The sequence below is a fragment of the Piliocolobus tephrosceles genome, chromosome 10 (genome assembly GCF_002776525.5).
Source record: "Piliocolobus tephrosceles isolate RC106 chromosome 10, ASM277652v3, whole genome shotgun sequence".
NCBI lineage: Eukaryota > Metazoa > Chordata > Mammalia > Primates > Cercopithecidae > Piliocolobus > Piliocolobus tephrosceles.
In genome coordinates this window covers 103,861,628-103,883,580 of record NC_045443.1, presented here as the reverse complement: position 1 = coordinate 103,883,580, position 21,953 = coordinate 103,861,628, and the positions used below count along the sequence as shown (strand labels likewise).

At 48.6% G+C, this 21,953-nt stretch overlaps 1 protein-coding gene across 1 annotated transcript; it reads left to right on the top strand.

Annotated features, from left to right (window-relative positions):
- The first annotated feature begins 10,015 nt into the window (after window positions 1-10,015).
- On the top strand, window positions 10,016-20,409 carry CKAP4 (cytoskeleton associated protein 4). Its single transcript, XM_023193276.3, has 2 exons — window positions 10,016-10,881; window positions 17,952-20,409. The coding sequence occupies exons 1-2, from the start codon at window positions 10,432-10,434 to the stop codon at window positions 19,275-19,277; spliced, it is 1,776 nt and encodes a 591-aa protein (XP_023049044.2). The 5' UTR covers window positions 10,016-10,431; the 3' UTR covers window positions 19,278-20,409.
- Window positions 20,410-21,953: the final 1,544 nt, after the last annotated feature.

Here is a 21,953-nt window from a genome sequence, read left to right as displayed (position 1 = left end):
TAGGTCACATGTCCCCCAAGTCCACTGTCTCTGAGCCCAGCCCAGCACCAGGACTTGCCTAGAAGTTGCAGTCCTTGTGGCCTACACTGCTTTTCAAGTTTATTTTGAACCCCACATCACTTGGGCCCATGGTCACGAAACTTGCCGGAACTCAGGTTCTGACCACTGAGGTGGGCGAGTCCCCTCTGGCTGGGGCTTGTCTATATGCTCCCTCCATGGGTGTCACCTGATTTCTGCCCATTGTTGGCAGCACTGTGTTCCAATGCAAAATTCCCTAATTGCTGTGCTGCCCCTACCTCAAGTGCACAGATTCTCTCTCCACACCACAAGGGCACTGCCGGGGACTAGGGAGACATGGAGTCAACAATTTAAGACTGACTTTTCTACCTTCTTTAGTGCCTCTTTCAGTAATATGAAGTTAAAACCAGGTACTGTGAGTGCTCCCCTTAGTTTTGGTTCCTATGAAGGTGTTGTTTTGGGTGGCTAGTTGCCAGATTTGGTGTTCCTGTGGGGAAGACAATCAGCAGAGGCCTCTGTTCCACCATCTTGCTCCACCTCCTCCAGAAGCCTAGCATTCTAAGTTGTATCTACCCATTCACCAGTTATGGGCTGAATTGTATACTCCCAAATTCCTTATGATGAAGCCCTCTGGTACGTAATAATGTGACTGCATTTGGAGATAGTATCATTAAAGATAGTATCCATCCATCCATCCATCTGTCCATCCATCTAAACATCTATCCATTCATCTATCATATATTGAGTGCATATGCAATATATCTAGGCAACTATCTAGGCAAAGTGCCTCATATTGGGACAAAAAAGGAACAGATTGGTCTCTGCCCTGAAAGTTCTAGTGTGGATGATAGTAAGTAAACAGCAGTAAACACAATTACAATACATTGTGATAAGTGCCATGACACATCTGGGAGCTGGGGATGTACCAGGATGTGACACCTTATCCAGGTTGGGGATGAAGGCAGAAAAAGGGTCAAGGAAGGTGAGTTCCAAAGAGAATATGGCAAGTTAGGGCAACTGCAGGAAGGGTCAGTCTGGCTAAATGTATAGCTAAAGGGGTAACTTAAAATTAGGTCTTTAGGGTGAACCCTAATCCAATTTGACTGATGTCCTTCTGAGAAGGGGAAATTTGGACATACAGAGAGACAAAAAGGATGCATCTGCAGAGCTGAAAGACCATGTGAGGACACAGTGAGAAGGTGGAAGCCAAGGAGAAAGGCCTTAGAAGCAACCACACCTGCTGATAGATATCTTGATTTTTCACTTCTAGATTCTAGAACTGTGAGAAAATAAATTTCTGTTGTGTAAGCCACCCAGCCTGTGGTATTTTGTTATGGGAGTGCTAGCAAACTAATATATAATCCATCCATCCATCTATCCATCCATCCACATCCATCCATCCACCCATCCACATCCACCCACCCACCCATGCATCCATCCATCCATCCACCCACCCATCATATGTTGAGTGCCTATGCAACATATTTAGGCAACAATCTAGGCAAAGTGTTGGGATAAAAAAGGAACAGATCAGTCTCTGCTCTGCAAGTTCCAGTGTGGATGACAGTAGGTAAACAGGCAATTGCAATACATTGTGGTAAGTGTCATGACCCATCTGGGAGTTGGAGATGTACCAGGAAGGGACACCTTATCCAGGCTGGGGGTGAAGGCAGGGAAAGGGTCAAGGAAGCTGAGTTCCTAAGAGAATATGGCAAATTAGGGCAATTGCAGGAAAGCTCAGTCTGGCTAAATGTATAGTAGGAAGGGACTCGGGGGAAAATGAGGCTAGAGAGAGAAGGATTGAGAAAGGGATTTTTTTCAATGTCATGTTAAGGCAGTGTTCCTTGTAATTTTTTTTTCTGCCTATAGCATACCTAAGGGATGACTCATGTCCATCAACAGCATGGTGAGAGGGAACAGTTACAGAGGTGAAATACCAGTGTCAGGTTGAGATATGGCCCTGCCTTCCCCTTCACAGTTTGAGATTCATGATGCTTAGTAAGAATCTGGATTTTATCTGAAGGCTGAATGATATTGGCTTTGTCACTTTATCACACTAGGCCTTCTGTTCTTATCTCTCACCTGTTCGTATGCTAGTTGAGAGTGTGGGCTTTAGCATTAACTGCCTGGATTCTACTCTGTCCCCTACCATTCTCAAGCTGGGTCACTTTGGATAAGCTGTCCACCCTCATCAGCAAACTGGATCAATACAACTGTGGTGCCTACATCAAAGATTCTGAGGATGAAAGGAGGTAATGCGTGTAAAGCTCCTGGCACAGTGTTTGGCATACAGTAATGCTCACTAAATGTTAAAGATCACAAGGGCCTGTGTCATTGCGCCTCCCCTGCAGCTGAACAGTTAGTGATCAAATTCTCACTGTCATTATAGTGATCATTGTCTTCATCATCGTCCTTGCCATCCCATCATCATCCTCATATTGCCATCGTCATCAGCATACCCATCCCCACTATCACCATTGTCATCATCACCATCACCATTTCCATCATAATCACCACCATCATCGTCCTCCTCCTCATCATATCGAAGCTGTCCGAGGTCATTTCTCACTGGGTTCCTTGCTTCCGGTCTTCTTCCTTGTGGTTGTCTTATGAAAAAGAAGGCCCTACCTAAATTTTTATGATGTGATATTTCTAACATTTACTGGGCTCCTACTATACATCGGACATTTTTCTGGGCACAAAGGATACAGGGGTGAGCTAAATAAAATTCTCACTTGTGGAATTAGGTTAATGAGAAGAGACAGACAATATGTCTATGTCTGTCTCTTCTCGTTAACCTAATTCCACAAGTGAGAATTTACAATACTACAAGGATTGACATTTATTTTCCTTTGACATACTACATGTGTCCTTGTAGAATCTGACATACTACAAGGAACCGTGTAGTATGTCAAAGGAAAATAAATACTGGAGAGAAAAATAAAGCAGGGAAAGAAGTTTCTGGGGTTGGGCAGTTGCCATTTTTATTTGGGATGGTTAAAGAAGGCTCATCTAGAGGTGACATTTGAATTGAGGAAGGGAAGGAGGCCCCACATAGATACCGGGGCGGGGGGGGGGGGGGGTGCAAAGGCCAGGAACAAAATTATAAAGGCCCCCAGGCAGCAACATGCCTGGCATGTGAGGAGGAAAAAGGAGGCTAGCGTGGCTGGATGAAAGCTAGGAGTAACAGTGGATGAGATCAGAGAAGCAGCAGGGGGCAGAACATGGGGACCAGGTCATTGTAAAAACTCTGGCCTTTACTCTCATTGACTTGGAAAGTCATCAGAGGATTTTGGAAAGAGGTGTAACACGATCTGACTTATATTCTAATGGAGTCACTCTGGCTTTTGTGCTGAAAACACAAGACAGGGTGACAAGTACTTCGGCAGAGAGGCCAGTCTAGCTTATTTCAGTAACCCAAGTGTAAGCTGCTGGTGGCTGGAATCAATGAAATAGCTGTGGAGGTCATGAGAAGTGGGAGATGCTACACGTATTTTGAAGATAAAGCCAGCAGGATTTTCTAATATACTGCATTGAATATGGAACAGGAGTGAGAGAAAGAGACAAGTCAAGCATGATTCCTGAGCAGCTGAACAGATGGAACTGGCATGTGCTGGGATGTGGAAGACTGTGAGCAGATATGGAGGAGAAAATCAATTTTATGCTCATATTGTGCCTGTAAAGTAGGTACTATTGTTATCTTCCATAACAACTGGGACTCACTAAAGTGAAGTATTTTGCTCAAGGTCACGTAAGTGGCAAGAGCCAAGATTTGAACTAGCTCTCTCTGATTCTATAGACTATAATCCTATAGCGAAGCCAAGTTCACAGAAGCCCTGGTCTTGACTTCCTTAGACCCGGATTCCAACCAACCTCTTAGCCTCGAGGCCTTTACCATTGACCATCATGGGTTACACTTATGGCTCCCACTCAAACTAAAAAGGTCCCTCTTCTCCACAGGAGTGAAACTTATGCACATGAAGGCTTCCCTTCCTCCAGAGAGAACACTGGAGGCCACTCACCTTCCAGACCACCAAATTTAACATCACTCATGCCAGCTGGAGGAGACCCCAGATCCCTTTGGCCAGTGAAGTTTTGGTTGGTGAGTGAAATTCTAACTCATTAACTTGAAAATGAATGACCTTCAGTGACTGTTAAGGCACCTGGGACTGAGCTGATTTCCATTCCAACTCTGGGCGAGAAGATTTCTCCATCCTTAGCCACCCAGTGACCATTATTTGCCCATTTCAGCCCTGGCTGGGCCTGCTAGGATTGTAAGCAGCTAAATGGTGCCTAATAGCACAGGCTCTGGAGTCAGTCCACCTGGGTTCAAATCCTGGTTCTACCACTTATTAGCTGCGGGAACTAGGACAGGTTTCTTAACTGTTCTATGCTTCCCTTCTGTTTTATCATCGGTAAAATGGGGAGAAGAGTAAGTCCTTCACAGGGTTGTTGTGAAGTTTAAAAGATATGATGGGTGCACCACAATCTCAGAAATCACCACTAAAGAACTTATTCATAACCAAATACCACCTGTTACCCAAAAACCTATGGAAATAAAAAATAAATTAAAAAATATATGCAGAGTGCTTAGTACAATGACCACACATAAGCAAGACCCAACCACAGTTTGGTATTAATTTTAATATTATTTTATTAGGCATTTATTTTGTGCCAGGAGCAGTCACTCACGCCTGTAATGCCAGCACTTTGGAAGGCTGATGCAGGAGGATATGAGGCCAGGAGTTCAAGACCAGCCTGGCTAACATGGTGTAACCCCATCTCTATTAAAAATACAAAAAATTTAGCCGGGTGTGGTGGCACAGGCCTGTAATCTCAGCTACTCAGGAGGGTGAGGCGGGAGAATCACTTGAACCCAGGGGCCGGAGGTTGCAGTGAGCTGAGATTATGCAGTGAGCTGAGATTATGCACCACTGCACTCCAGCCTGGGTGACAGAGTGAGACCCTGTTTCCTATAAAAAAGAAACCATCCCCAAAAGACTTTATTTTGTGCTCACTGTAGTCGTCATCATGCTTGTTGAGACTTCACTGCTTTGTATATAGCGCCAAACTGTGCCCCACAGAAAATACAAGTAAGCAATTGTTTAGCACCCTGTAGTTTACAAAATATTTTCATGGGCCTTATCAACTGATACCACCTGAGGACATGGATGTGTTAGCCGGAATTTAAAGGAGGGTGTAAGGTCAGTTCATATCATTCAGTCAATTTAATGAAGTGGCATCAAAATGTAAAACCATTTTATGTTCGCAAGTAATATGAACAGTAGGCCTTCCTTATCCTGTCCCCCATGCCATCTCTGGGTCTTACCCCTCCCTCAAGTTTACATCAGAAGGGCAGGGATGCTACTGAGCACTTGTCTTAGGACTGCAAAAACAACTAGAAAGGTGTTTATGTATTGATTGACTGTGACAGAGCGAGACCATCCCCACTATCACCAATGTCATCATCACCATCACCATTTCCATCATAATCACCACCATTATCCTCCTCCTCATCATATCGAGTGTAGGCTGGAGTGTAGTAGCGTGATTTGGCTCACTGCAACCTCTGCCTCCCAGATTCAAGCGATTCTCCTGCCTCAGCCTCCCGAGTAGCTGGAATTACAGGTGTGTGCCACCACACCCAGCTAATTTTTTGTATTTTTAGTACAGGCAGGGTTTCTTCATGTTGGCCAGGCTGATCTCGAACTCCTGACCTCAGGTGATCCACCTCTCTCAGCCTCTCGAAGTGCTGGAATTACAGGTGTGAGCCACTGTGCTCGGCCTATTTTTAAAGTAGCATCAAAATGTACCCACACAAAAATGTCACATACTCATTCCTCAACCAAGAGGTGCCCCAGCTGGGCCCTTCCTCTTCTGCATGGAGGTACAACATCTGGAAGTAGGGAGCTCCTGAGGATGTGCACCCGAGGCTGGGAAAAGTGGTCCTAGCTCTCCAGAGCCAAACTATCAAGAATGGCCCCTATCCCTAATATGTACTCAGTTTGCAGGGCATCCAGGCTCATGCCTTGGCCACTGGGGGCCTTGCCAACCTGGAACAGAGAAGAGGCAATCAACATTAATGGGGGCTTTCTATTTAGGCATTCTAACCAACATGAAGAAAGCCAAGAGGGCTGCAGGATTACAAAGCTCGACCTTATAATTTATGGTGCATGTGGTACGAGGGAGTTCTGAGGCAATTTTACACAAGCTGGATGAAAGGAAGAGATGTCTCCAGCTCTCCCTCTTCTCCGCCCACATTCCTGACCGTCCAACACACTTTAGCAAGGAAAAGGGATAGAGGAGACAAAACCGGGAGGAAAAGCAGAAAAGAAACTCCCCTAGAAGCATGCTGTGCTCAGAAACTGCGGTAGGAGAATGGAAGTCTCCAGGAAGAGCTGTTGATCCCTTCCTGCCCTGGAATATGTGCTTCCATGACTGCCCACTAGCCTCCTCCTCTGGGTGTAACTGAACACCATGGTGGAGCCACACTTCAGAGAAACACACTGCTTGCTTTTAACGTTAAACACATCCTAGCCTGTGGTTTGTAAGCCACATATGGTCCTGGGAGCCCCAAGAAATAATGATGAAAGAAAATCGTTGGAATCTGGACACAGCAGCTCTGTGAAGTTATACTTTCCCTCAGTGACTCTGCAAATTGTATTAGCTGTCCAATATTCACTAAGCATTGTCACATGCCCAGTATCATATGGTGTCTCTCATCTAATCGTCATAACAGCAAGGTTTTTTTTTTTTTTTTTTTTTTTTTTGAGACAGGGTCTTTCTATCACCTAGGCTGGAGTGCAATAGTGAACAGGGCTCACTGCAGCCTTGACTTTCCAGGCCCAAGTGATCCTCTTGCCTCAGCTCCCCAAGTAGCTGGGACTACAGTCACGCTCCACCATGCCTGGATGATTTGTTTTTGTATTTTTTGTAGGGACAGGGTTTTGCCATGTTGCCCAGGCTGGTTTTGAACTCCTGGGCTCAAGTAATCCACCTGCCTCGGCCTCCCCAAGTCCTGGGATTTGGGGAGGACTACCTCACTGAGCCACCAACCCTGGCCCAGTGAGGTAGCAATTACTCCTGTCTTATAGCTGAAGATACTGAGGTTGAGAGAGATCACACTCCAAAGTCAGTCATGGAGCTGAATTTGAACCCAAGTCAGTCTATTCTACAGCCTATGTCTTAACCATATATGTACTATCTCCCAGAGGAAAAGAATGAGAGGGAAATGCTGAAAATATTAACAGTCCCCTCGTCCTACTCTCCATTCATTCAGTGCTCAGTAGAGGCAAAAATTGAGCAACTGTCCATTCTCATATCTGACCTATAGTGTGGGTGTTTTTTTTTTCTTCCTGAGACAGGGTCTTGCTCTGTTGCCCAGGCTGGAGTACAGTGGTGTCATCATAGCTGACTATAACCTTGAACTCCTCGGCTCAAGCGATCCTCCTGTCTCAGCCTCCTGAGTGCCACCACATCCAGCTAAATTTTATTTTTATTTTTGGTGGAGTTGTGGTCTTGCTGTTATCCAGGCTGCTCTTGAACTCCTGGCCTCAAGTGATCTTCCTGGCTTGGCCTCACATAGTTGTTGGGATTATAGGTGTGAGGCACTGTACTTGGCCTGGATCAATTTTTAAGAATTTAAATATCACTGAATTATTTTTGATAAGTATCAGATGACTATTTCTCTAAGAAACAGATTAATAATAAGAAAGGTCCTTAAAGATGCACTTACAGAAAGGGTGACTCTGAAATCTAGAGAGGAGTTTAGGGATACTTCTCAAGGTCACACACTTTGGTAGTAGCACTAAAGGAGTAAGGAGTAGGGCTCTTGCTTCCAAGGCCGGATCATGGCAGCAAGCCGCTTTACCAGTTATTACTGCCTCTGCCCCTAACATGGAGAACTGCTTGAAGGGAGATAACCTCTTTTTGTGCACTAGAGATTTTAACAACACAACCCAAACTTAGCTGAACAGTTTTTAAACAAGGTTCTTGGGATGAGTGAGTCTTCTGATTTCCTCTGCTGTCTCCCCGCCCCACAGGTCAGAGACCTATGCCCTGTTGAACCAGGAGGCTCCTACAATAGCTCCTGGTATTTAGCTGAAGTAGGTATGTTCCTCTCTGACTGGGGCAGATGGTTATATTTCTAGTCCAGAACCTGCTATAATTTACTCTGTCCTCCCACACTAATAGCGATTCTTCTATCTGCCAGCTTGGCTTTTACAGCCTTCTGCAAGCTGGACCCGCTCCACCCAGTTCATCTCTTTCTTCTCTACATGCAGAACACACCCTCATGTCCAACAGGTGTCCTGGGCTCACCCCATTTCCGCCACAGAAATATCCTCCCTGCTCTCCTCATATGCAAATCATTCTTCAAGGCATTGCTCAAGGTCTTTCTGCCCCCAAAGCCTGCCCATGTACAGCCCAATGGTTTGCTTTCCAAATCTCTTTACATTTATATTCCCAATTAACCTAAGTTAGCCCTTAACAGGTTTTTGTATATTTCTCCAAGTGTAATGCAGGCTCCTTGAGGGCAGGCACACAAGTGTTCATTCATTCACTAGAGGCTTTTAGTGGCGACTTATAAAGCGAGAAAGAAGGAGAAATACAAACTATGGTTGCTTCCAGTCCTCAAGGAGGGGAGACATACCTGGCACTTAGTGGGCCTTCAACAAAGGTTTGCTATATTGAACCAACATATATGCCTCTCGTTGCAATTACTTGCTAAGTCCCATGAGAGGTATCAAGTGGTGTTATAGGGAAAGTACCACCAAAGAGGTGGCATTTGAACCCTATAGGCTTTAAGGGCAGGGCGTGGTTTTGTCTTTGTTAACAGAACTGGGAGGAGGTTACAGACAGAAGAAACAGCATTCCTACCACACACAGTGCCAGGTGCACACAGGGCCAGGCACACACCACTCACCAGGAACTGGGGAAAGCAGTGGAATTGAGTGAGTTCTGTCCCTGCCTCGGCACCAACTAGACTTAGTGAGTGGGCAAGTTGCTTAACTTCCCTGGGCTCCCGTTTCCTTCCCATTCTGAAGTGATTCAGCTGCACAGACTTCAGAAAGAAGCGGACTGAGTGAGGTTCGAATGACGACTATATGTGACCTTGGGCCAATCTGAAGCCGGTTTGCTTAGTCTCAATTTCCTTCCTACAAAATGGGTAAAATAATTTCCACCTCACAGGGCTTTTGTGAGGTTTCGAGAACATATGTGAGTCGCTAAGCACACAGCCTGGCAACACTAGATTTCCTTTTACAAAAGTAGGGGTGACAACCCTGATCTGCCTCTTTCTGTGCGGCTGCTGTTGGCTCTGCAGCACGCATCCCACAGGCTGCCCGGAGTAGGGGCCGTGGACAAACTTCATGACCCCCAAAGGGAAAAGAGAGCTGAAGGGGCTTTGGGGGGAAAAAGTAAAGAGCTGGCCACAGCAGGCTAACTTGGCTAACGGGGACACTCGGTGAATGCGTCCCCTTGAACAGACTTACCGCAGTCGAGAATCTTTGCTAACCCGCACCAAACATGCCTCCGAAGCTGGCTGGATTTTGGACAGCCCTTTGTGCCTCTGCCTTCAAACCCAAGGCAAAGGACAAAGCCCAACCTCATGGCGGGCTGGGAGGGTGAAAGCAGGGGGATTCCCCCAATTCCGGCGGAAAGGAAGGACGATCTGTTCCCATCCGCTGACTCCCACTCCCGGGGCCAGGGCTCCTTGGGCGCCCCCCTTCATTTCTCTCCTCCCCGCACAGGTCGGGAAGGGAGGGGGTCGCGCTTGGCCCGCGGCGCAGGGTCACCCCCGGCGTTCGTCCCTCCGACCCCGCCTGGCCGCCCATCCCCGGCCCCCGTCGACCCTCCTGGCCCGCACGCCACGGCTGGGGTCGACCTGGCCCTCCGTCCCCGTCCTGCATGGAACCGCCCGGCCGCCAGCCCCACCTCGGCCGCTTCCCCTCCCCTCCCCTCCCTTCCGCTCCTCTCCTCTCCTCTCCCCTCGCGGCCACCTCGGCGCCCGCCGCAGCCTCCGCAGACCCCGCCGGGCCCCCGCCCCGCGCCCGGCCGCCCCCGCGCCGGCTTCCCGGCCCCCGTAGACCTCGCCCGGCCCTCCCTCTCCGGGGTCGTGGCGACGAGGAGGAGGGGCCGCCGGGCCGGCGTGCGTGGCAGGCTCTCCCGGCTCGGCTCGCTCGGCCTCCCTTACCGGGAGGCGGGGTCGGCGCCGCAGCGGCGGAGGCAGGCCCCCTCCTCCCGCCTCCTCGGCCCGGCCTCCTTCCCCGGCCGCGCGTCCTCTCGGCCGCTCCGACGCTAGTAGCGCCCGCGTGCCGCTCGCCCAGTCCCGGGGGAGCCCCAGCAAGTTTCCCGGGCCGCGCGCCGCGCTCGCTCGCCTCCCAGCCCGCGGCTTGAGCCGCCGCCGCGCCCGCCATGCCCTCGGCCAAACAAAGGGGCTCCAAGGGCGGCCACGGCGCCGCAAGCCCCTCGGAGAAGGGTGCCCACCCGTCGGGCGGCGCGGATGACGTGGCGAAGAAGCCGCCTCCGGCGCCGCAGCAGCCGCCGCCGCCCGCGCCGCACCCGCAGCAGCACCCGCAGAACCAGGCGCATGGCAAGGGCGGCCACCGCGGCGGCGGCGGCGGCAAGTCCTCCTCCTCGTCCTCCTCCTCGGCCGCCGCCGCCTCGTCCTCGGCGTCCTGCTCGCGCAGGCTCGGCAGGGCGCTCAACTTTCTCTTCTACCTCGCCCTGGTGGCGGCGGCCGCTTTCTCGGGCTGGTGCGTCCACCACGTCCTGGAGGAGGTCCAGCAGGTCCGGCGCAGCCACCAGGACTTCTCCCGGCAAAGGGAGGAGCTGGGCCAGGGCTTGCAGGGCGTCGAGCAGAAGGTGGGTACCCCCGGCCCCCCCACTGTCCCCATCGACTGCGGCCTCCGGACCCACGGCCGGGCCCCTTCGTGCTTCCTGACCGGCCCTTAGCGCTGTCTGCCCAGGCCCCGAGGCGGGAGCCGGTCGCTCCTCCTTGGCGGGCCCTGGCCTAGACACCCCCTCCATGCGGCCCCCTAGTTCTGAGGCAGTCCCCAGACCCCCTTTGTTAATGGCTGCGGAGGAATCGGCCCCGAGGGATGGGCCGCCGCGAGGATGGCCAGGCTCGCCTGACAGGGTGGGCCAAGGGCCTGTCACAGGGCATTAGCGGTGACCTGTAAGGAAGCCGGCAGGCTCCGGGGAGCCCATTCTTTCTGGATTAGGAACCGCTGAATGGGCAGAGTTGTCTGTAAAGGAGGTTGGAAGGGAAGCCAGCGCATCCCTGGAAGCCTCAGGCAAGGCCCCACCTCAGCTCTGCCTGTGGGAGACATCCCAGCGGGGTTTTTAATAGACCAGGAGCTGGCATTCTTACTCATTTGCAGGTCCAAATGAAATACCATCTATCTTTAGGTCCCTTGTCCTGTATTGGACCAGCCTGCCCAGGTAGGCCTTTGTCGTAGTCCTACTTCAGCCTTTTTTGGGTTTTCTTTTGAGAGGGAGTGTGGCTCTGGCGCCCAGGCTGGAGTGCAGTGGTACGATCTCAGCTCACTGCAACCTCTGCCTCCCAGGTTCTAGCGATTATCCTCCTTCAGCCTCCTGAGTAGCTGGGATTACAGGATTACAGACATGTGCCACCACGCCTGGCTGATTTTTTATTAGTAGTAGAGACAAGGTTTCACCGTGTTGGCCAGGCTGGTCTCGAACTTCTGACCTCAAGTGATCCGCCTGCCTCGGCCTCCCAGAATGCTTGGATTACAGGCGTGAGCTACTGCGCCCGGCCCTACTTCAGCCTTAGGGGAAGGGAAGGGCCAAAAATACTAGATCATACTGGTGAATAATACTTCTAGCCACATTTATATGGTGTTTAGAATGCTTACTCACATATTACCTAATTTTTATAGCCACCCTGGGAGGGAGGGAGGACTAACAGTTTTGATTTCATTTTCCAGAGCAGAACATTGAGGTTTAGACAGAGCAGTGAGTTGACAAAGTCCCCAGCTGGTGAGTGGCAGACACATGCAAATGTCTAGTCCACTGCCCTGTTCGTTAAGGGTCCACAGGGGTTCATTTCAGGTATGGATGGACCCAACTCTCAAGGCAAAGGTGCTTGGCTTCCGCCCTTCTGTGGTTTTTCCATACCAAGTACGGCCCCTTTTCTCTCATTCGCTCCTCACTATGTCATTGCTCAATGAAAGTTGGTTGCAAGACTGAAACAAAAAATCCCGCCACTTCTGATCCCGGAGCCACTGCCTCCTCTTCCCAGCATGCTGTCTGTCCTGCCAAGTTGCTCTCTGCTTTTGTTGAGTGTGCAGGACTAGGAGTTTCCTCTTAAGACTGGCAGAGCACGGCCGGGCGTGGTGGCTCATTCCTGTAATCCCGGAGCTTTAGGAGGCCGAGGCGGGCGGATCACCTGAGGTCAGAAGTTTGAGAGCAGCCTGGCCAACATGGTGAAACCCCCTGTCTACTAAAAATACCAAAATTAGCGGGGCGTGGTGACGCATGCCTGTAGTTCCAGCTACTCAGGAGGCTGAGGCAGGAGAATTACTTGAACCCAGGAGGCAGAGGTTGCAGTGAGCAGAGATCCTGCCAGTGCACCCCAGTCTGAACCATAGAGCGAGACTCCGTCTCAAAAAAAAAAAAAAAAAAAAAGACTGGCAGAACAACTGGAATGAGTCAGCTTGCTAAACGCTGCAGGCCAAGGGAGGTGACTTTTCTAAGGGAATTAAGTAGGCAGTGCTGCTTTGCCTATCCTGAATGTCAAACCATTCTTAAAAAATAGACATACTGCTGGAGTATAATCACTAGCCTCTGTTTCTTCTCTTTCATCCACCTACTTACTAATCAATCATAATATTTATTAAAGTCTGACAGTTGCGTGGCTCTGTGTAGGCTTTGTGGGAGGGTATGAAGGAGCAAAAGACACAAATCACTTGTGCAACACATAAGGAGGTGTCAGTCGAGGGTAACTCCCATGAAAGTTCAGAAGAGGGAGGGTGTGGAATTTCGCCTGTATCCTGGTGGCCAGGGTAATGCCAGCCATCTAGCCGGTGATCGATAAATGTTGAGAGAAGTGTGACGAACACCGTGGCAGGGGCACTATTTTGAGCATGTTTGAGAGAGAGGAGGTGGCTACCGTGCCAGTGGCAGAGTCACATTTAGGAAATTGTGAGAAGAGGGGAGGTTGGAAGTTGAGGCCAAAATAGGGAAGGTCTTGAATCCAGGTTAATTCTCTGTGCTTCTCCCTGCCCCTCCCTTAGTCTCTTCTTTTTGCTGCTTCACCCTGTCTCCATCACAGCTATGTATATAGATCACTTTCTTCTTTGGGGCGCAGTTTTCCCTTCCACACAATGAGAAGAGGGCTCCATCCAGACTTTTAAGAATCCTCATGGCTCTAAAATCGTTGAAATAGTGACTTCTCTTTTTTTTATTTCATATTTTATATTTCATAGAGACAGGGTCTTGCTGTGTCACCAGGCTGGGGCATAGTGGTGTGATCATAGCTCACTGCAGCCTTGATCTCCTGGCCTCAAGTACTCCTCTTGCCTCAGTCTCACAAGTAGCTGAGACCAGAGGCACACACAAGCACGTCCAGCTATTTATTTTTTAAATTTTTGGTAGAGTCAGGGTCTTGCCGTGTTGCTCAGATTGGTCTCAGACTCCTGGGCTCAAGCAGTCCTCCTGCCTTGGCCTCTCAAAGTGCTGGGACTACAGATGTGAGCCACTGTGCCTGGCTGACCACTTTTCTTTTAATTTAGTAGTGTAATAAAACTATAATTTAATGTGTCATATTTGTGGTGCACTTATTACGTGCCAGGCACTATGCAAAGCATTTGAAAATGCATCATCTGACTCTCACAACAACCCCAAGAGGTAAGAACTTATCAGCCCTCTTTGACAGAGGAGAAAAGTGACTAAGTGAGGCTATGTGGCTGAGCGGTTATATAGTGAGTAAGTGGCTGGGCTAGGATCCAAACTGTTGTCTAACTCCTAGAACACTATTAACCACTCCACTATTTAGCCTAGTACATAGTAGGTGCCCAATAAATGTTTCATTGACTTGAGACTCAGAACATGGCCAGAACAGTGTTAGGATTTGCCACAGAATGTGGCCACTCTGTCTGCATCTTTGGGGTGACCAGGAAATAATTATTTTGCATTGAGGAACCAGTTGTGTTTGGTTCTCTGACATCCTAAGTTTGAACCCCTTTATAACTCTTGGTGACTTGTTGGGGGGTGGAGTTTGGTTCATAGCAGGGAAGTATACTTACAGTATTCATAATTAGTGTTCACTGTCAGTCAGCCATGCTATTAAATGCTTTATAGTCATGATTTCTGTTCTTCCAGCCACCCTCTGAGGCAGGTATCATTTAGTAGCACCATTTTGCAATGGGGCGGCTGAGGACTGGCTGTGTCACTCGTTTAAGGTCACACACAGACCATAAGTGGTGTAGCTGGAGTTGGGTGCCCACCTGTCTCTTTTCTTCCAGATATTCTTGTTATTGGAGAATGGCTCAAATCTTCTGAATGACTGTAGCACAGGCAGAGAGGCTGGCCTGTCCTTACTCAGAGGATTCAGCAGGCACAAGTGAGTCCTGGGCTTCAGAAAGTGTTGGCAGTTCATCTCTAGACCTTCTGAAGAGCCTGTGTTGCCCTGGCAGATCCAGCGTGATATAAAGAATGGTAGGCTGGGCGCGGTGGCTCACGCCTGTAATCCCAGCACTTTGGGAGGTGAGGTGGGTGGATCACGAGGTCAAGAGATCGAGACCATCCTGGCTAACATGGTGAACCCCGTCTCTACTAAAAAAATATAAAAAACTAGCCAGGCGTGGTGGCGGGTGCCTGTTGTCCCAGCTACTCGGGAGGCTGAGGCAGGAGAAAGGTGTGAACCCAAGAGGCAGAGCTTGCAGCAAGCCAAGATTGCACCACTGCACTCCCGCCTGGGTGACAGAGCTAGACTCCATCTCAAAAAAAAAAAAAGAAAAAAAAAAAAGAATGGTAGGAGTAGGCTTAGGCCTGGTAGGGACAGTTTAATGAGACGAGGACCTATTTGTGGAAGAGTGAGTTCCCTGTTCGTATTTCTTTGTTTTCTTGTCTAGATTCTCTGCCTAAGGAGTCAGGGCATCAGGAATTGGCAGCCTCTCTTCCAGGTACTCAGGGCACTTGGAAGTCAGTGCCCCTGTCTGAGCATATCACATAGTGGTTAAGAGCTCAGGTTCTGAAATCAAGCATTTTGGGATTTTGACATTTGAGCCTACCACTTACCAGTTTCCTCATTAGTAAAATGGAGATCATTGGGAGCCACCAACTCATGAGATGATAATGAGGGTGTAATGAGATGATGTGTCTGAAATGTGTCTGAAGTCCTTTGTATAGTTATTCGTCCATTGTAAGTGCCTGGTTGAATGTCAACCACTGCTAACACCCAGTCCCCCCACCCTACGGTGTAACCTTGAGGGCAAGGATCCTAACCATTATTTCATCTCTGGCATCTTGCCCGCTGCCCACCACTTAGTGGGCATCCCACATTTGTTGGGGGAACAGATATTTCCTATGCATATTGATTATAATGAGTTATTTTCACATACCCACATTTCACATAAGGGTACAACTCATAGTACCCTCAGTAGGGGAACACCATGTTCTTTTTATAGTGTTGGGGGTTAGGTATCATTTCTGTTCTAGTCTCCTTCCTAACCATTTGTGAAGAGCCAGCCCAGGTCAGGGCCGGCAGGGATCAGAGGAGACATGGGCCAGCTCATCAGGCTTTGCTTGAACTTCTTCATTTTGTGATTCCATCAAAAAACACTGGATGAAAGCCTGCCATGTTGAAGGTACCGTGCTCACCTGCTCACACCTCTGTTCTGAGTGCTATGCTTAGAACAGGCAGACACTGTGATTTAGTAACGTAGTTTCAAAGATGGGCTCTCTCCAGTACCTTCACAGTGTGTCCTTTAAGACTTGGGTTGTATTTGGTTGGGCAGGGAAATTGTCTAGTATTCTGGAGCCCCTGAGAACCTTATTCTAATCTGCCTTAAAACAGACCGATGGAGCTAGACAGCACTTTAGAGACTTATTTGCTACTGGATGATTAGCCTGGGACTTGGAAAGTGAATGTGACTTTTCGTGCTTACAAAGCTGGTTACTGGTAGGGCTGGCACAAGAGCCGAGGTGTGCTGTTCACATTCCGTTTCAGTTTATCCTCCTGCCTTTTGGCATTGGGCTGAGGATAGTTCTAGGAATCTGCATACTCACCCGGTACTTCAGAAGAAACGAGAAATAATCACGATGATGATAGCTGCCATGTATTGAGCGTTCACTATGTTCGGGGCACAGTTTAAGTATTTGATATATTATTAATTCACTTAATCCTCATACAGACAATCATATGAGTCTGGTACTGTTTTCCTATCCTTCAACTGAGGAAACCAAGGTACAGATAGGCTAAATAACTTCCCTAAGATCACACTGCAGTGTGAATTAAGTGAATTAAGTGTTCAAGCTAGGATTTGAACCTGGGCAGTCTGGCTCAAGAGTCCGTGCCAGTGGACAGATTCTTTTTATTTTTTAACTTTTTATCATGGCAGTGTTCAAGCATAAACAAAAAAAGAGCAATATAATGAACCCCAGTTTCAAGAATTACTGATGTTTTGCCATTCTTTTTTCATTCCATGAGCACCCCTGCCATCTGCCTTTTTTTTTTTTGGCTGGAGTTAGAAGTCTGATTCTGAACCACTCTCTTGCCCTATGGGTGCCCAACCTGGTCTCCCTTGTTCTCCAGATGCTGTTGCTGTTGAATGACCATAGCATAAGCAGAGAGGCTTTCCTGTCCTGAAGCCAGAAAATTTACTGGGCAGAAGTGGGTCCAGGGCTTCAGAAAATGTTGGCAGTTCAGCTCTAGGGCCTCTGAAGAGCCTGTGTTGTCCTGGCAGATCCAGGGGATAGTGAATTAGGAATTAGTTTTAAAATGAATCCCTGGCTGACATTCTTAGTTTACCCGAAGCATTTTAGGATTTATTTCCAACTGATAAGGGTTCCTTTCCTTTCCTTCCCTTTCTATTCCTTTCCGTTTGTTTTAACAGAACACAGCATATCATACCTAACAAAGTTTACAGTATTTCTTGAGTATCATCTGACACCCAGTCCAGAATCACAGTTCCTAGATTATTTCAAAAATGGCTTTAAAAAATTTATTTATTTATTTTTAAATTTTTGTGTTGTTTTAGACACAGGACCTCACTCTGTTGCCCAGGCTGGACTTGAACTCCTGGGCTCAAGGCAACCTGTCACCTTAGCTTCCCAAGTAGCCGGGACTACAAGTGGACACCACCAGGCCCAGCTCAAAGATGTCTTTTTAACAGTTGGTTTGTTCAAATCAGGATCTATGTAAGATCCACACATTACATTTGATGGAAAATTTTCCTACATTTCTTTCGGCCTGTAAGTTTCCTGTCTTTCCTTCTTTTAAAATGCCACTTAGTTGTTGAAGATCCTGGTTCTTTGTCCTGTAGAATTTTCCACATTGTGGGTTCGGCTGATTGCATCCTCATGACATGTTTCTCCTGCGTGATGGTTAGACCGAGGGACTTGACAGAGTCAGGTTTTTGTTTTCTGTCTTTTCTTTGTTTTTTTTGCAACAAAGTACTAAAAGTGGCACCATGTGCCACATCAGGCTAAAACCCATGTTATTAATCATTGTGCTGTCCAGCCTGATTAGTCAGGCCTGAGTTATAAATCGTCCCTGGAGCACTAGAAGGGGGCCCTAGGATCGGTCATCAAAACCATATGGACTGTGTGTGGAAGGATGTTTCTCCAAAGGAAAATTGTGGTGCCATTCTGGAAAAAACAGGACCTGGAGGCTGGACAGACAAAAAAAGTTCTATCATGTGAAACTCATCAGGTCTTCTCAGCAATTAACGTCTGGATTTTGATTACAGGTGCAGTCTTTGCAAGCCACATTTGGAACTTTTGAGTCCATCTTGAGAAGCTCCCAACATAAACAAGACCTCACAGAGAAAGCTGTGAAGCAAGGGGAGAGTGAGGTCAGCCGGATCAGTGAAGTGCTGCAGAAACTCCAGAATGAAATTCTCAAAGACCTCTCGGATGGGATCCATGTGGTGAAGGACGCCCGGGAGCGGGACTTCACATCCCTGGAGAACACGGTGGAGGAGCGACTGACGGAGCTCACCAAATCCATCAACGACAACATCGCCATCTTCACAGAAGTCCAGAAGAGGAGCCAGAAGGAGATCAACGATGTGAAGGCAAAGGTTGCCTCCCTGGAAGAATCCGAGGGGCACAAACAGGATTTGAAAGCCTTGAAGGAAGCTGTGAAGGAGATACAGACCTCAGCCAAGTCCAGAGAGTGGGACATGGAGGCCCTGAGAAGCACCCTTCAGACTATGGAGTCCGACGTCTACACCGAGGTCCGCGAGCTGGTGAGCCTCAAGCAGGAGCAGCAGGCTTTCAAGGAGGCGGCCGACACAGAGCGGCTCGCCCTGCAGGCCCTCACGGAGAAGCTTCTCAGGTCCGAGGAGTCCGTCTCCCGCCTCCCGGAGGAGATCCGGAGACTGGAGGAGGAGCTCCGCCAGCTGAAGTCCGATTCCCACGGGCCGAAGGAAGATGGAGGCTTCAGACACTCGGAAGCCTTTGAGGCGCTCCAGCAAAAGAGTCAGGGACTGGACTCCAGGCTCCAGCACGTGGAGGATGGCGTGCTCTCCATGCAGGTGGCTTCTGCGCGCCAGACCGAGAGCCTGGAGTCCCTCCTGTCCAAGAGCCAGGAGCATGAGCAGCGCCTGGCCGCCCTGCAGGGGCGCCTGGAAGGCCTGGGGTCCTCGGAGGCAGACCAGGATGGCCTGGCCAGCACGGTGCGGAGCCTGGGTGAGGCCCAGCTGGTGCTCTACGGTGACGTGGAGGAGCTGAAGAGGAGTGTGGGCGAGCTCCCCAGCACCGTGGAATCACTCCAGAAAGTGCAGGAGCAGGTGCACACGCTGCTCAGTCAGGACCAAGCCCAGGCTGCCCGTCTGCCTCCTCAGGACTTCCTGGACAGACTTTCTTCTTTAGACAACCTGAAAGCCTCAGTCAGCCAAGTGGAGGCCGACTTGAAAATGCTCAGGACTGCCGTGGACAGTTTGGTTGCATACTCGGTCAAAATAGAAAGCAACGAGAACAACCTGGAATCAGCCAAGGGTTTACTAGATGACCTGAGGAATGATCTGGATAGGTTGTTCGTGAAAGTGGAGAAGATTCACGAAAAGGTCTAAATGAATTGCGTGTGCAGGGCGCGGATTTAAAGTCCAATTTCTCATGACCAAAAAATGTGTGGTTTTCTTCCATGTGTCCCCCAGCCCCCAATTTCTTGTCCCCTCTTAAAGAGCAGTTGTCACCACCTGAACACCAAGGCATTGTATTTTCGTGCCCAGTTAATTTATTGACAATGTTTTAAGTTCTCTGCTTCAGAGTTTGGTTAGTTTCCTGAAGTGCAGCCGCTGTGAATAACAGGTGGCTTTTCATGGATGTCTCTAGTCAGAGAAAAATGATAAAGGCTTCAACTGAGGATTAACAGAAGCAGATTAACCTCAGAAATCCTGTCTGGCTGGCAGATTTCAAGTAAAAAAAAGGTGGTTTTGGGGGACACTTTTATTTCCAGTTGTCTTTAAGGAAAATTAATTTTACTTCTTTTTTTTTTTTTGTACTTCTGGCCGAAATTTTTGAGATCTCTCTCACTTGTCTTCCACTTTGAACCGGTTAAAGCTCATAGCTGTCAGCTCTGAATGAGGAGGGGAGAAGCCCCTGGGTCTTTCTTTGAAAGGAATCCGCTGCTTGAGGGCCGCCTCCCCCTGTGGTGTGTGTGTCATTTCTCTTCCTGACGCATCTTATGATATCAGAGGTAACTATGCAAAGCATCCAGACGGTTCTGAATGTGAAGCACTACACCAGTCCTCTGTCCCCGCTGCCGGCCCGTCTTCTCTCTCGGGAGGTCACCAAGGAACACAGAGGTTTAGACTCCCAGAAAGGGGAGTCCTTGGGTTCTTCCAAAAAAGGCGTTAGGAGAGCCGTCCACAGTGGAAGGGGGGTCTCCCTGGGGAATGTAGGCCAAGTCCTTTTATTTTAACATGATGTCCATGGAGAGGTTTGCTGCCTGGGCAGCCCTGTCTGTCAGCAAGAAGCGTGCATACTGCGTTTCCGTAAGTGTTTGCTGTATCTCCCTTCCCTCTGAGCTGTATTGTTCTTTAATGGCTGTCTTGCCCTTCCAAAAAAATTGAAAAAAAAAAAAAACAAAAAAACCTGAAAAGTACAAAAAAAAAAGGTTTTGTTTAGTTTACTGTGAAATGAACTGTATGGCTTATTTACAGTATTTTTAATTCTTAATAAACACTTGAGCTTTGTTATGACTTTTCCAGAGTGGTTGCATTCTGAGAATTTCGTAATTATGATGTGTTTTATTAGCATGTGGTATAAACGATTAGCAAATAGGTAAGTTTACTATTTTAAAGCTGTTTTTTCTTTTAATTCTGAAACCAAGATGGCCTCACTCTTGGGCTGGGGGCCTCCTTTGATGGACTGTTAGCAAGTGTGTTCAATGATTACTTGTCTCCTGCTCTTAGCTTCAAGCATAGGACCTCAACCCTCACTACCTATTAGAATCTTCCTGGGAGCTTTAAAAAATGCCTGGGCCCTGCCCCAACAGATGCCGATTGAATAGGCATAAAGAGTCTGGCACCAGCTTTTTTTTTTTTTGAGACAGAGTCTCGCTCTGTCATCCAGGCTGGAGTGCAGTGGTGCAATCTCAGCTCACTGCAAGCTCCGCCTCCCGGGTTCTGGCCATTCTGCCTCAGCCTCCTGAGTAGCTGGGAATACAGGCACTGGCCACCACGCCCGGCTAATTTTTTTTTGTATTTTTGGTAGAGACGGGGTTTCACCGTGTTAACCAGGATGGTCTCAATCTCCTGACCTTGTGATCCGCCCGCCTTGGCCTCCCAAAGTGCTGGGATTACAGGCGTGAACCACCGTACCCAGCCAGCACTAGTATTTCAAAGGCTCCCTCTCTGTCTAATGTCCAGCCACGGTTGAGAACCAGTGTCTCAGACCATCTGAGTGACCTTCAGCCCTAGTGCACACCTGGACGTGTTTTCTTCCCTGGATTGCCTTCTACCCTCCACCCAGTAAAAACCACATGCTGTTTATTGAGTACCTGTGTGCCAGGTCTCATGCTCAGCATGTGTAATAACCTGTTATTCCTCCTTATAGTCCCCTGAGGTAGGACTATATTTCACAGAGGGACAGCAGGCTGAGAAGCTTCATACAAGATCGTTCATTAGGAAGTGGCAGGGCTAAGCTTTGTACCTCATCCTTGCTTTAACTGGGACAGCATCCTCTACCATCCACTGACACCAGTGCAGGTCCATTTGGCCTGTGGAACATCTGTCTTGTTCCAGAGCCCGGGGCTGCAAGAGATTTCTTCTTTCCCACCTAGGGAGTAGAGGGTGGCTAGGACCTGAGGCCCTGTGGCTTGTTGTCCGCCTTTCAGGCTGAAGGGCCCCTCATCTCTGGATTGCTGTCAGGCACTCTGGATCCCTCAAAGCTTCACAACTCGGAGCTGGAAGTTTTTCCCAAAGCCGTCAGCAAATCAGGACAGGCTCTGTAAATCATTTCTATTTTTATTTCAAAACCATTTTACTTTTTATTTTAAGGTCTTAAGTATTGACACGTGTGCTTTAAATGGCTACTTTCACCCACTTGGGGAGGGGGCAGAACAGCGTAAAGTCGCATGCATGGAAAAAATTAAATTCATTTCCTTCTCAGGCCAATTGGTTGCATTGAGTGTGTTCTTGCTCTTTCTCCTGCCATCATTTCGGTGGTTGCTAATCTCTGACTATGGAGTGGTTTAATAGATTCTCATTAATATTATAAAAGAAAACATTGACAAGTGTCTGATA

Coding starts and splice junctions, on each gene's coding strand:
- CKAP4 (XM_023193276.3), top strand. CDS start 10,432: ATGCCCTCGGCCAAACAAAGGGGCTCCAAGGGCGGCCACGGCGCCGCA. Junction 10,882..17,951: donor TGCAGGGCGTCGAGCAGAAG/GTGGGTACCCCC, acceptor TTTTGATTACAG/GTGCAGTCTTTGCAAGCCAC.